A 15,392-nucleotide genomic window follows, 5' to 3' on the forward strand; every position below is an offset into this window, starting at 1 on the left:
TTCAGAAGGAGCTACTCAACTGAAGAGGTAACCAGGAAAGACGCAGCTCTGTGGAGACTGCCAGCCACTGGGACTCTCAATCTTTGATTTCAACGAATTTGCACGTGTCAAGAAAAAGGCAGGACTAGGAGAGTAGAGTCCAATTCTCTAACAGTCTCTGGTGCCCCAGCACAAAAGCCAGGGGATTCCAATTTCCTTGGCTTGAGTTTGCATGGCTTCCTGCAGACTGAGCTCTGAAATTTTGCAAATCTGCATTTCTAACAAGTTCCCAGGTGAGGAGAAAGTTAGCCTAGCTTCCATAATCACTATGCATTGAGAAACCTGACCTTTTTAAATTTGTTTTAAACCACACAAGCAATAAACATGCAGGCTATATCATCTCTAACTTTTTAACCTAAGATCAGATTTGAAATTTAAAAAATTAACTACAACTAAATCTGGACTATTTTGTTGACGATGTTTGTTTTAATAATGTTTAAAGTTTTCAGATAGCGAAGCAGCAGTATGCACTGTTTCTCAGGGTCTCTTTGCACTTGCTGGTTGGTAGTTGCCTTTACCCGGGAGCTCTGAACCGAGTCACAGCTCTCTCTGACTTAATAAGGAATAAGCCTGCCAGCCTGGCCGGGAACGAAGGGACGGGCCCTTGCCCACCTGGCAAATGAAGAGCCTGAGGACACCCAGAGACCCGAGCGCCCCGGCTCCCAGAGAGCTCGGCCCTTGCCCCGGGTGGCGTCCGCGCCGCGGTCCCACCCCGCCAGGGCCAAGCCAGCGGCCCCGGCTGCCGCGCAAACACACCCAGGCGCGCAGACTCACGTCCCGGGTCGCCCGCCTGCCTCTCCGGGGGAAACCTGCCCAGGCAGGCCGAAGAAGATGGCGAGTTCCCTGGCTCAGGCTGCTAAGGGCTTCAGCTCGCGCCGGGCCTCGCGCGCCTCATCGACTCGCTCGGCTGGCGGCTCTGCGCCCCTCCCGCGCGCCGCTGATTGGCCCGCAGAAGGGGCGGGGCCGGGCGGCGCTCGCTAGCGTCAGGCCCTGGGTGTTCTTTCACGCCGTCGGTGGCACTCTCTGCACGAACGTCTTCACGGAGCCCAAAGATACAAAACGGACGCGAAGCTTGTAGTCTTAGTATTGACTTATTTTATAAGTTGGCGTGTGTAAGAGTTGGAATCAGTTATAAGTATGGTTTGCCTAGATGGCCTGGGGAGTTTCGCACACTGTAGAGTAGTTGCAGTTATTTTTTGTTTTTGTCTTTTAACTGCTGGTTTTGCATCCCAGGAAACTCTGTGAAGAGGAGATGAAGTTTTTCCAGAGGCATATTTAAAAGTTAATTGGGCCAGCTAGTAGTGTGGTGGTTTAGGCGGATGGATCCCACATGACTTGACTCCAGGGTTCGAGTTTCTACTTGGCAGCTAGAAGAACACACCAGGCTCGTGTGTGCCCCAGATCTCTGGGGGAGAATGCCCCCTGAGGGGTAATTTCTTTTTTTTTTTTTTCTTTCCTTTTTTTTTTTTTGGGAGAGGTTTACGCTATAGGGCGCGTGCGCTCGCCAGACAGAGACATAGAGACAGAAAGCTAGAAATCATCCCCCAGGGGGGATGGTCACGCCGCAATCCCTTCTCCTCCATTCTCTTCTCGGGATCTTGGGCACGCACGCACACGCGCCCGGCATGTTTTAAGCCATCGGGTCTGGGACGCGAATCACGGTCGACTACGTGGGAGTCCAGCGACATAGCCATTACGCTAACTGCTGATTCCCAAGGGGTAATTTTTCACCTCACTTTCTCTCCCTCTCTCTCCCTCTCTCCTGCAAGCACAGGTGTCCTATAGCAAAACCAAAAAAAAAAAAAGTGTAGGGTGTAGGAGGCAGCAGCCCTCAGGGCAGGATTCACCAAATTGAATATGCAATGGAAGCTGTTAAACGGGATTCAGCCACGGTTGGTCTGAAATCAAAGACCCATGCTGTGTTGGTTGCACTGAAGAGAACACAGAGCTTGCAGTGCATCAGAAATTCTCCGTGTTGAAAACTGTATTGATATCTCAGTTGCAGGGGGCTTACTGCAGATGCTAGTCTGTTAGGTAATTTTATGCGCCAAGAGTGTTTGGATTACAGATTTGTATTTGATAGATCACTTCCTGTGTCTCGGCTTGTGTCTGTAATTAGAGGCAACACAAGGATATGATCGGAGACCGTATGGTGTTGGGCTGCTCATTGCTGGTTATGATGATATGGGCCCTCACATTTTCCACACTTGTCCATCTGCTAACTGTTTTGACTACAGAGCTATGTCCATTGGAGCTGATTCTCAGCCAGCTCGGACTTACTTGGAGAGACATCTGTCTGAGTTTATGGTCTGTAATTTGAATTGAACTGTTTAAACATGATCTGCATGCCTTAAGAGAGACTCTTTGTGCAGAGCAGGATCTAACTACAAAGAATGTTTCTATTAGAATTGTTGGTGAAGACTTGGAGATTACAATCTATGATGACCATGATGAGTCTCCGTTCCTGGAGGGCCTTGAAGAAAGACCACAGAGAAAGGCACAGCCTGCCCAGCCTGCTGATGAACCTGCAGAAAAGGCTGATGAACATTAAGTGATATACCTGTCTATATGTGTAGTATCAGACATGTAAGAAAGCAGGAACATATGATTACAGAGATGATGATAGTAATCGATACTTCGAACCAAAAGATACAGAGTGCTAGAATAGTATGTTGTAGGAATCAGTTGAGATGTGTTTTTTTTCCAAGCAGCCTCACCACAGAGATATAATGGAGAGCATTTTTCTCTGAAAGGGTATATATAATTTTCTAGAAAGTATAGCTCTCTGTACTAATGTTTTTATACAAAGAAGATAGTGTCTTTGCAATTTTAAAGACCACCATGAAATAAAAATGTTTCACCTCTGATTAAAAAAAAAAATTACAACAAATTCAAGTGGAATAAAACTTGGTATATGATTGGTACACCCGAGTATACATGTTGCATACTCCATTTTTAAGAAAAAATTTAATACACATGAAAAATTTTACCTTGACCATTTTAAGGATATAATTCAGTGGCATTAAATGCTTACGTTGTCATGCAACCATTACCACCATCTATCTCTAGAACGTAACTCATCTTCCCAAACTGAAAATCCAGAACCATTGAATAGTAACTCCCTATGTCCTCCTCCCCCCCACACCCTGGCATCCACCATTCTGTCTTTATGAATTTGACTACTTCAGGTATTTCATATAAGTGGAATCATACAGTATGTCTTTTTGTGGCTTATTTTGCTTAGCATGTTGTCCTCAAGGTTCATCCATGTTGTTAGAATTTTCTTTTTAAAGACTAAATAATATTCTATTGTATGTATATAGTACAAGTTGTTTATCCATTCATCTATTGATTGAAAGACACTTGTTTTTTTTCACCTTTTAACTATGGTAAAATAATGCTATGAACGTGGATACACAAACATCTGTTCATTTTCCTGCTTTCAGTTCTTTGGGGCATGTACCCAGAAGTATTGTAGACATGCTGGATCTTACGGTAATTGCAGGTACTTCGGCCGTACTGTCTTCTACAGTGGCTGCACCATTTTACATTCCCAACAATGAACAATGTGGTCCAATTTTCCCACATCTTCACCAGCACTTATTTTGTTGTGTGTTTTGATAAGAGCAATGCTAACGATGTGAGGTGGCATCTCACTGTGGTTTTGATTTACATTTCCCTAATGATATGATATTGAGCAGCTTTTCATGTGCTATTGGGCTTTGGTACATCTTTGCAGAAATGTCTTTTTTAAAAGATTCTATTATTTTAAAAATATTTCCAGAAAGTGACACATAGAGAGAAAGTGAGAAAACAAGCCTCCAGGTCCGGGACTGGAACCATAGTCAGCCATGTGGGAGTCCAGCACCCTTAACCACCACACCACCTGCTGGCCCCAGAAATGTCTATTCTTTCTCCATTTTTAAATCAGTTTGTTGTTTCATTTTAAGAGTTGTCTATATAATCTGGATATTAACTCCTTATCATATAGGATTGGCAAATATTTTCTATTTCATGGTTTTTGCTTTATTGCATCCTTTGGCTTATTGCAACTACTAAAAAAGAGTTAAATATCAAAAATAAAACTTGGGGCCAGCCCTATGACCTAGTAGTTAAGGAAATTAGATCCCACATGGCCACCCACTAAATCCTGGCACCAGCAGCTTGAAAAACATGCAGAGCACAGGTGTGGCCAAACCCCAACAGGATGAAAAAATGGAAGAGAGAGGATTACAGAGTGACCGTGGCCCACTGAGGAAGGTGCTTATTGCCTCTCCCCTGTCTCCTTTCCAGCAAGCACATGCACATCTGGAAAATAAAAAAACAAAAATGTGGGGAAAACCAGCAGTTAGCATAATGGCTATGTTGCTGGACTCCCACGTAGTCGACCGCGGTTCGCATCCTGGACCTGGTGGCTTAAAACTCACACCGGGTGCGTGTGTGTGCATGCCCAAGATCCCAAGAGGAGAATGGAGGAGAAGGGATTGTGGCATGACCATCCCCCCTGGGGGGTGATTTCTCGCTTTCTGTCTCTATGTCTCTGTCTGTCTGGCGAGCACACGCGCCCTGTAGCGAAAAACCTCTCAAAAAAATAAATTAATTAAAAAAATAAAAAATAAAGAAAGAAAATGTGAATCAGACCTCTGAAACTCTTATCTGGGAAAAGTTAAGAACCTTGCATCCCCAGCTAAGGCCTCTGAGTGTAGACATTTCAGTCCTCTCATTAAATACCTATTTACTGAAATAAAAACAATTCTGGTGATTATCTCATATGCTGTGGTAAAAGAAATTCCATATCCTATGTCCAAGAGGACATTATTGATAAAAAGTTTTCTTCCTGACAGTGATGAAGGTGGGATACACCACTTTCTTTCTTTCTCTCATGAGAGAAAGAGAAAAGAGATAAGCACCCTCAACAGGTTCTCATCCCACAATCACTACCCACCCCCCAGCCTTTCTAGCCAGCCAGGATCACAGGCACAAATGCACCTGGTGTGTACAGGCTGACCTGAGAACCAAAGCAGTCTCCCATATGGCATGAGCATGAAGCACCATGGTGGGCCAGAATATACAATGAGATGAGCATTTTTTTTATCACGTAGTTGAGCTGGTCTATAATTAGAACTAGTTTTAAACTTAACACAAATGGCCTGCTAGAATAGCTCAAATGTGCGAAATTAAGCATGAATGTAAACTAGAAACTGTGGCCTATTTTTAGCAGAATTTCCTCTGTTATGTCTGAAAGACAGGAAAACTACTGAATACCCACACAAGGTAACGAGATTTCGTTTCTTTGTTGAAGCACCTAATTCAACATTTTATTGCCTGCGTTAGAACTTACACCATCTACCAGACTTTTATTAATCAATTTTCACAATATATTCAGGATAGAACATTCTCTATATCTTAGGTAAAAGAGATTAGAAGACACACAAGCTATGTGGTTGCCAAGGGCTAAAAGGCAAATTAGTAGAACTTTAGAAACAAATGTAAGAAACTGATTATTGGGTTCAACCATTGTTCCACATTTTCTCCAAGTAAACTAGAAAAATAACATTCTAAACTGAGAACCAAAGACTGAGGAACAGAAATAGTTTCTGGTGTCAAGAGGTCTTTATTGAAATAATAGTATGGTTACACATCTAATACCCTTTCCACTTGTGTACAATAGGTTTAAAATGCTTGCTACGTACAGTGCACAGACAGTTCAATAATCGGAACCAATACAACTGCGTTTGAAATAAATAAAATAGCCTATTTAATAATTTAAAGTAAAATTACTGTACAATATGAAAATAAAGATACATAAATGTTAGGATCTACAATGCTGCAGAAATAGTATCATTCTGCGTTACACAAAACAGTGCAAGAAAAAAATCCAAATAAGCTTTTGGAGTGCAAAGTTTAAAATTTCCATTTAAAATTATCATGCAGACATAGCATTTCAAGCCATGCTATGGTCTATGGCAAAAATGTTTAATTTTTAAGAGGAAAAATACTAGCCCATAAGTTTACTGTGTACCATCAAGTGCTGCATCACATAACTACTGTTGCCCTGCCTCTGCAGTACATTTTGGAAGGGAGGTATCTTGTTGCATTCAAAAAATTGAAATTAACAAGTCTCTGAAGCAAACACATTTACCTTTTAGCCTGAAACAAAATTATGTGACAAAGTAGTAATCATATCCCTGGGTTTAAGAAAAAAAAAAAAAGGGCTATATCATATAATGAACTAAGAAGCAGTTTTTCCATTCATCTTTAAACTCCATAATAATCCTCAAGTGAAAACAACTGTGGAACTTTTGAGAGACGTATAAAATTCTGACCTCCAGAAGATAAGTGATACGATGTTGGATTGTGAGAGGAGCAAAAGTCATTTCTGACCACCTAAGTTTAATCTGGGTAGAACTTGGTTGCATTACGTGAAATAATATACTTGAACTATAATTCGATTTCAATGTATATATAAAACTGTTGTTTAGGCAAAGACCAAGGAATGCATTTAATACTAAACCGTAAACACATTGTCCACCTTGACTTGGAGTGCACACCAACAACGTAAGAGTTCTTCCGCAGACTTTGGCAATGAGACTACATACAGCAGGTCACAGCAGCACGAGCTCACACGGAAGACTGAAAGCACTGCAGAATAACACCACCCGCCACCGCCTATCAACGGATACATGGTAATAAGGAGCCTCCTCATGCTAAACCGCTCTCCTGACAGTCTATGTTCTTCAGATTTGTGGTTTTCACAACTCAGTAGTCTTAAGTCTCTGTGCTTTCACTGCATAGACTGACATGGGCTGTGCTCTAGCCATTGTAAGTCCAGAGGGTTACAGTTCTGTCTGCAGAGGATGACAGGAAGGAAAGATCCTGGGTATGCCATCTGCACTGAATCACTTTGTCCTTGTGCTCCCCGACCACCATGATAGGAAGCTGCTTAGTGAGGTCCCCTAAATTAAGAAAGAAAAGAGATGTTGGTATACAACACAAAATGTGTATAGGATGGATTTTACAGATCTCTTATCACGTTAGTATGTTAGAGTATAAGCAATGCTAAACCACACTCGTATAAACACTGAAAGGTTTACACAGGGACATATCACCAAATGCCGTGTTCTGTTGTTAGTATCTGGTAGCACATACATAGCAACATCTGACACAGCTGCCACTCTCCCTGACACTCCCTCCGCTCGAGATCTCCCTGATGTCAGTGCTACACCATCTTTGTCTCCTTTGCAGGTTTCTTTTCTCTTCTGATCGAAACTCCTGGAGCCAGCTCTCTCATTTATCCTGCTCCCCCTGTACCACACTTCCTATACATTTAGGACCACAGTCATATGTATATTTATACATAAATGACTCTCACACATTTCCAACTTTGACTTCTCATCTAAGGTATAGACTAGTATTCAAATAGTCATTTGACTTGACTGCCTGATACTCAAATTTAACTTGTCTAAAACCAAATTGTTGATTTTCTAGTCTAAACTTCCTCCTCCCCCAAAGATCTTCCCCACCTTAATTAATGGTACCATCTGCTGCTCATGTCAAAACCTAGGAATCATCGTTGATTCCTTTTCCCCATCACTCACCAAATCTAGTCCAGCTAAATTGAAACACAGTATACCACCAAATTCAGTCACTTCTTTCCCCTCGTCTCTACTACCCTGGTCCAAGCCACCATCAGTTGTCACCTAAACTATTCCAAGAGCCTCCCCACTGATATTTATATTTCTATTCTTATACCCTACAGAACTCAAAATTATCTGAAAATGGGGGAGAGGGGAGAGCAGCAGGTGGGATGGTAGTTTAGGCACTAAATTTGCACATTGCTAACTGCAGTTCAAGTCCTGGACCTGGTGGGTCACTTTCTCATTTTCTCTTTCTCTCTCTCTCTGGTGAGCACATGTGCCCTATAAAAATGTTAAAAAACAAAAGACAAAAACAACAATAATAAATAAATAAAATGAAATAATAAATAGCTTTTTTGGGGTTTTTTTTTGAGTTTTTGCTACAGGGCACTTGCATTCACCAGAAAGACAGAGACAGACAGACAGAAAGCGAGAAATCACCCCCCAGAGGAGACGGCGACGCCACAATCCCGTCTCCTCATTTCTCCTCTCGGGATCTCAGGCACGCACGCACACATGTCCGGCGTGAGTTTAAGCCACCAGGTCTGGGACTCAAACTGCGGTCGACTACATGGGAGTCCAGTGACATAGCCATTACACTAACTGCTGGTCCCATAAATAGCTCTTTTTTAAAAAAATAAAATGCCTATGGGCCAGCAGGTGGTTGGTAGTTAAAACACTGGATCCCACGAGGCTGACTCCATGGTTCAAGTCCTGGACCCAGTGGCTTGAAAAGCACTCTGGGTGCATGTGTGTATGCACCCAAAACCCCAAGAGGAAAATGGAGGGGTCACTTTCTCATTTTCTCTTTCTCTCTCTCTCTGGTGAGCACATGTGCCCTATAAAAATGTTAAAAAACAAAAGACAAAAACAACAATAATAAATAAATAAAATGAAATAATAAATAGCTTTTTTGGGGTTTTTTTTTGAGTTTTTGCTACAGGGCACTTGCATTCACCAGAAAGACAGAGACAGACAGACAGAAAGCGAGAAATCACCCCCCAGAGGAGACGGCGACGCCACAATCCCGTCTCCTCATTTCTCCTCTCGGGATCTCAGGCACGCACGCACACATGTCCGGCGTGAGTTTAAGCCACCAGGTCTGGGACTCAAACTGCGGTCGACTACATGGGAGTCCAGTGACATAGCCATTACACTAACTGCTGGTCCCATAAATAGCTCTTTTTTAAAAAAATAAAATGCCTATGGGCCAGCAGGTGGTTGGTAGTTAAAACACTGGATCCCACGAGGCTGACTCCATGGTTCAAGTCCTGGACCCAGTGGCTTGAAAAGCACTCTGGGTGCATGTGTGTATGCACCCAAAACCCCAAGAGGAAAATGGAGGAGAAGGGATTGTGGCATGGATGTCCCCTCTGGGGGGATCGTTTTTCACTCTCTCTTCCCAGAGAACACACGTGCCCTATTGCAAAAATCTTAAAAAAATAAATAAAACAAAATAAAATGCCTACAACCACACGTTTGATTTATCCCACATGGCCAACTGAGCAGTCTGAGTCCTTGTTTGCTCTCTCTCTGGAGTCACTAAATTCCAGTCACATAGGCTCTTATGGTGTCATGAATGTGCTACGTTTGTCCCTGCCTCTTTATACTTGCTATGCTTTTCTCCTCGGGTCCTGGCATGGCTTGTTGCTTTGCATTATTTAGTTCTCTGCAAGTGACATTTCTGTAAAGAGAACTTCTTAAGCCATCCTACCTAAAATAGACTTTCCCTATCCACCCAGGACTACCTCCTACCATGCCGATTTATTTAATTGCTAGAGGACAAACACACTTGAGAGAGAGCGAAAAGGAGAAAGCTCTCCCGACTGGGGCATGGTCACATCACAACTCCTTCTCCTTCATTTCTCTATCCTGTCAGGATTTGGGGCATGAAATCACATGTACTCAGCATATATTTCAAGTAACTGGGGCCAGGATTTGAATCACAGTTGGTGATGTGGGATCCAGCTCCCTTAACCACTAGCCAGCCCCCAAGCTAATTTTTTTTAAAGAATTATTTTATTTAACTTTATTATTATCATTATTATTTTCCAGTTTGATCAGAGAGACACAGAGAGAGAGAGGAAGTGAGAAAGCAAGCCACCAGGTCCGAGACTTGAACTGTGGTCGGCCATGTGGGAGTCCAGCGCCTTTTACTACCATGCCACTTGCCAGCCCCCGCAAGCTAATTTTTTTATATCACTTGCCAAAGCCTAAAATTGTAACATTTATTGGTTTACTTGTTTTTTTTTCTCCCAGAAGGTATGTGTGTATACATAAGATAGGAAGAGAGAGAAAGTACCTTCCAACAAGGTCTGGCCATATTGCAATGCCTTTATCCTTCATTTTTTCTATCCCAACAGGATCCTGGTCATCCATGCATGTGCCTGGCATGGTTTTTCAAGCTGCTGAGACCCTGACTCAAACCTTGGTCAGCCATGTGGGATTTAATTGCCTCTGCACACTTAACCACTGTACTTTGGGGCCAGCTCCAACTGGCTTACTTTTTTTATTATTATTTTTAGATTTTTGCCACAGAGACAGAGAGGGGGAAAGAAGTGAGTAGTTGTGCCCCCCCACAAGAGGATAACCAAGGTGCAATCCCTTCTCCTCCACTCTTCTCTCAGAATGTTAGACACGCATGCACACACACCCAGCATGATTCGCAAACTGCCAGGTCTAGGACTTAAACCATGATTGACCATGTGGGAATCCCATGCCTTAACCACCACGCCACAACTGTTTACTTTTTTACTGACCTCTGAAATATAAGTTCAAAGAGAAAGTTAACTGTTTTATTCACTTGTCTGTCTGTCCCAAGTTGGTACAGAGCACACATGTACTTAATGAAAGTTTAAAAATAAACAAGATGGAGCCAGCAGGTACCATAGAGGTTAAGGCGCTGGATCCCACATGGCCAACTGAGCAGTTTGAGTCCTGGAGTTGGTGGCCTGAAAAATCATGCTGGAAGTATGTGTACCTGTGCCCAAAATCCCAAGAGGAGAAAAGAGGAGAAGGGACTGCAGCACGGCCATCCCCCCAGGGTGTGATTTTTCACTTTCTCTCTCACTCTCTCTCTCCAGCAAGCACATGTACCCTATAACAAAAACTAAACACAACCAGACATTGAAGACATCATTACAGATAGAAAAGTATGACTTTTTTTTTTTAAAGTAGAAGCTAGTAAGAGTACCTAAATACATCATTTACCTCATAATATTGGGTTGTCTGGAAAGTCATGACGCATTCATACATTATGGGGCCAGCAGGTGGCATAGTGGTTAAAGTGCTGAACTCCCACATAATGGCCGGGTAGCTTGAAACTCACACTGGGTACATGTGCATGTGTGCTCAAAATTCCAAGAACAGAATGGGGAAGAAGGGATTGCAGCATAGCTATAGCCCCTGGGGGATAATTTCTCACTCTCTCTCTCTCCATCTTCCCTATCTTTCCAGCAAGTACATGCAACCTGCACCAAAAATCCCTTTAAAAAAGGAAAAATAAATTATGACTTTTCTGATGACTCAATAGAATGAGTGGTATAATAAATGTTGATTCTTTTTTTGAGAGGCTTTTAATATAGGGCATGTGTGCTCACCAGAGAGAGAGACAGAAAGCGAGAAATCATGCCCCCACCCCCCCACCAAGGGAAGATGGCCACACTGCAATCCCTTCTCCTCCATTCTCCTCTCAGGATCCTGGGCACGAGTGCACACGTGCCCAGCGTGAATTTAAGCCACCGGGTCTGGGACTCAAACCACGGTCAACTACATGGGAGTCCAGCGACATAGCCATTACACCAACTGCTGGCCCCAAATGTCGATTCTTTAAAATATTTTAAAAACTATTTAATAATAAAAATGTCTATTTTTTTGCTTATTTAATAATTTGTTGTAACATAGCTTAATATAATCACTATAATATGATCAGTAAATACTGTAAAACTAAAATCTGAAAATGTTATAATAGTCAATCATACCAGAGTAACAAAAAAGAAAGACCCCAGATAGGATAAGAAAAACAAAACAAAAAGGGAGGTCAACCTCAATCACCTTGTAGGTCTGTCACCTTTATTTTCATATCATAAGAGCCTGTCAGCAAGTAGTGAGCTCCAGGGGAGAATCGAACAGAGCGGACATCACTGGAATGAGGGTGATAACTTTGTACCATTCTTCCTCCTCTTATATCATACAACATGCAACTGGAGTCTTCTTGACCTGTGGCTAAGAGACGGCCGCTGGGATCTACAGCTACAGACGCCACTGCACTGCCTGCAATAGGAGGGATGAAAGTTTCAATACAGAAAGTCAATATACCTTAATTGAAACATAGTTAATTATGTTCACAACACAGGGTTGGCATGCATAACAGGTGGGCGGTTAACAGGTGAGGAGGACTGGGCAGCTCTGTCTGGGGGGGAAGTCACCAATAGGACTGTCTAAGATATATTAAGTTTGAGAGCTAGCAGATGACACAGTGGTTACATTGCTGGACTCCCACATGGCCGACCATGATTCCAGTCCCAGATCCAGTGGCTTGAAACTCATGCCGGACATGTGTGTGTGCATGCCCAAGATCTCAGGAGGAGATTGGATGAAAGGGGACTGTGGTGTGGCCAACTCCCCTGGGGAAGGTGGGGGGTGATTTCTCAACTTTCCCTCTCACTGTGACTGCTTTTCTCTTTCCCCTGAGGGCACACGCCCTAAGGTAAAACCCTCTAAAAGAAAAAAGATATAATACATTTGAGATAGCCTACAGAATACCTAAACGGTGAGATTAGGTAAACTTGTTAAAATTATGAGCCTGGGGGTCAGCAGGTGGCATGGCAGTTAAGGTGCCACAGTTTGAGCCCTGGTTTGAGAAGCTTGGAAGACCATGCCAGGTGTGTGCATGTGTGCCCAAGATCCCAAGAAAAAAACAGAGAAGGGACTGCAGCAGGACCAACCCCCTCGGGTGTGTGTGTGTGTGTGTGTGTGTGTGTGTGTGTGATTACACACTTTCTTCTCTCTGTCTCTCCAGCAAGCACATGTTCCTATGGCAAAAACTTAAAAAAAAAAAATTATGGGCCTGGCATGCAGAATAGATTTGGGCTATAGACAAAAATTTAATGTTTCCAGTATATGAATTATACTTAAATTGAGGAATAGAGGTAATCATCTAGAGAAAGAAAGGAGACTAAACTCCTGAGCACTAGAGAATCCTAAAATTTAGAGGTTGAGCAGATGAAGAAACCCTATCAAAAAGTAGTTATCTAGAAAGGTAGGAGAGAAGTGGAAAATTAAAAAGAAAAGTGGAAGAGGTCAACTGTGTCTCATGCTACTGAGAGCAAAGAAAAATGAGGATATGAAAGTGCTTGAACAGGGACCAGCAGGTGGCGTAGGGGTTAAGGCACTGGACTCCCACATGGTTGACTGGTTCCAGTCCCAGGCTCAGAGATTTGAAACTCATGCCGGGCCTAAGTGTGTGTATGCCCAAAGTCCTGAGAGGAGAATGGAGAAGAGACTGAGACATGATCATACTCCCACGAGGTGATTTCTCACTCTCTCTGGTGAATGTATATGCCTTATAGCAAAAATGTCTCCCCAAAAAGTGGTTTGACAAGAAGAGTCTTAGGAAACTTAAAGAAAATAGTATTTGTTAGAATGGTTGTAGCAGGAGACAGGTTGGAGTAGGTTCAAGACAGAAGGCGAGGAAATGGGTAACCATGTGTGTAGGCAACACTTTTGAGACATCTAAGTTAGAAAGGAGATAAAAACTGGGGTGAAAGATGAGAGTGGGGTAAAGGAGATCCAGAGAAAAACTTTTGGCATTGCCAGTTCTAAACAAGTTTTATACACATGTGGTGGAAAAACAGATCCAGTAGAGAAGACAATGTTTCATTTTGCTTTGAAGTTGTTTATTTATATCTTCCATGAAAGAGAGATACAGAAAAGAGAGAGGGAAAGAAGGGACTCCCTAACAGAGTTTTCATGCCACAATCTGGTGGTCTAATTAATTGAATATACTATGTGATAGAGATTTTCTATCAATACTTATATCAAATAGAATAACAATTTTAAAAATATTAAAATCCAGTAAAATGAACAATATCTAAAATATAATGAATATATTCCATTTTTCTTTGGTGATTCTGTTAGTATAACAGGCTTTTCCAGTATTTCAGGACAACGTAAGTAGTATTTAAAAACAAAAACAAACAAACAAAAAAACCTATCATTTGAAACTAAGGAAACTTTTCCTTGAAGGATCACAGGAACACACATGTGTGCCTGGTGTGCACAGGGAGACCTTAGAACGTGAGCCCAGGACCTTCCCACATGGGTTCAGCATCATGTTAGTTCTGTAGCACCATGGCAGGGCAGAAAACATTAACCTTGTATGAGACAGAAAGTGACCAAAAAATCAAAGTTTCTGTGGGCCAGCCCCGCAGTACAGCAGTCAAGCACAGTACATATTTGCCACCATCTTTGTGTACATCCATGTGTATTTACAGGAAAAGAGAGAGTATGATATATACAAACTTTCTGGTTATATATTTACAGAATATTTCTAGAAGAATAAGCAACTGGTTTCTTAGGAGATTTGAAACTCATGCCGGGCCTAAGTGTGTGTATGCCCAAAGTCCTGAGAGGAGAATGGAGAAGAGACTGAGACATGATCATACTCCCACGAGGTGATTTCTCACTCTCTCTGGTGAATGTATATGCCTTATAGCAAAAATGTCTCCCCAAAAAGTGGTTTGACAAGAAGAGTCTTAGGAAACTTAAAGAAAATAGTATTTGTTAGAATGGTTGTAGCAGGAGACAGGTTGGAGTAGGTTCAAGACAGAAGGCGAGGAAATGGGTAACCATGTGTGTAGGCAACACTTTTGAGACATCTAAGTTAGAAAGGAGATAAAAACTGGGGTGAAAGATGAGAGTGGGGTAAAGGAGATCCAGAGAAAAACTTTTGGCATTGCCAGTTCTAAACAAGTTTTATACACATGTGGTGGAAAAACAGATCCAGTAGAGAAGACAATGTTTCATTTTGCTTTGAAGTTGTTTATTTATATCTTCCATGAAAGAGAGATACAGAAAAGAGAGAGGGAAAGAAGGGACTCCCTAACAGAGTTTTCATGCCACAATCTGGTGGTCTAATTAATTGAATATACTATGTGATAGAGATTTTCTATCAATACTTATATCAAATAGAATAACAATTTTAAAAATATTAAAATCCAGTAAAATGAACAATATCTAAAATATAATGAATATATTCCATTTTTCTTTGGTGATTCTGTTAGTATAACAGGCTTTTCCAGTATTTCAGGACAACGTAAGTAGTATTTAAAAACAAAAACAAACAAACAAAAAAACCTATCATTTGAAACTAAGGAAACTTTTCCTTGAAGGATCACAGGAACACACATGTGTGCCTGGTGTGCACAGGGAGACCTTAGAACGTGAGCCCAGGACCTTCCCACATGGGTTCAGCATCATGTTAGTTCTGTAGCACCATGGCAGGGCAGAAAACATTAACCTTGTATGAGACAGAAAGTGACCAAAAAATCAAAGTTTCTGTGGGCCAGCCCCGCAGTACAGCAGTCAAGCACAGTACATATTTGCCACCATCTTTGTGTACATCCATGTGTATTTACAGGAAAAGAGAGAGTATGATATATACAAACTTTCTGGTTATATATTTACAGAATATTTCTAGAAGAATAAGCAACTGGT

At 41.9% G+C, this 15,392-nt stretch overlaps 2 protein-coding genes and 1 pseudogene across 7 annotated transcripts in view; 1 reads left to right on the forward strand and 2 right to left on the reverse strand.

The window, feature by feature from the left end:
• Positions 1-946, reverse strand: part of CLCC1 (chloride channel CLIC like 1) — a 30,254-nt gene extending 29,308 nt beyond the window's left edge. For 2 of the 3 annotated variants that reach the window (XM_006149506.3, XM_027772283.1), the window contains exon 1: positions 796-946. The gene's annotated coding sequence lies outside the window, so the exon portion shown is untranslated. The remainder of the gene's footprint in view (positions 1-795) is intronic. The other variant, XM_014588206.2, reaches the window with a different exon arrangement.
• Positions 1-2,676, forward strand: part of LOC102490449 (proteasome subunit alpha type-1-like) — a 4,164-nt pseudogene extending 1,488 nt beyond the window's left edge.
• Positions 2,677-5,633: 2,957 nt separating this feature from the next.
• Positions 5,634-15,392, reverse strand: part of WDR47 (WD repeat domain 47) — a 64,563-nt gene continuing 54,804 nt past the window's right edge. For all 4 annotated transcript variants that reach the window (XM_006149511.2, XM_006149509.2, XM_006149510.2 and 1 more), the window contains exons 14-15: positions 11,730-11,948; positions 5,634-6,995 (exon numbers count right to left, since the gene is read on the reverse strand). In XM_006149511.2, coding sequence (XP_006149573.1) covers positions 6,853-6,995; positions 11,730-11,948 — 362 coding nt within the window. In that variant the 3' untranslated portion in view covers positions 5,634-6,852. The remainder of the gene's footprint in view (positions 6,996-11,729; positions 11,949-15,392) is intronic.

The sequence above is a fragment of the Tupaia chinensis genome, unplaced genomic scaffold, assembly GCF_000334495.1.
Source record: "Tupaia chinensis unplaced genomic scaffold, TupChi_1.0 Scaffold000270_1, whole genome shotgun sequence".
Classification (NCBI taxonomy): Eukaryota; Metazoa; Chordata; class Mammalia; order Scandentia; family Tupaiidae; genus Tupaia; species Tupaia belangeri.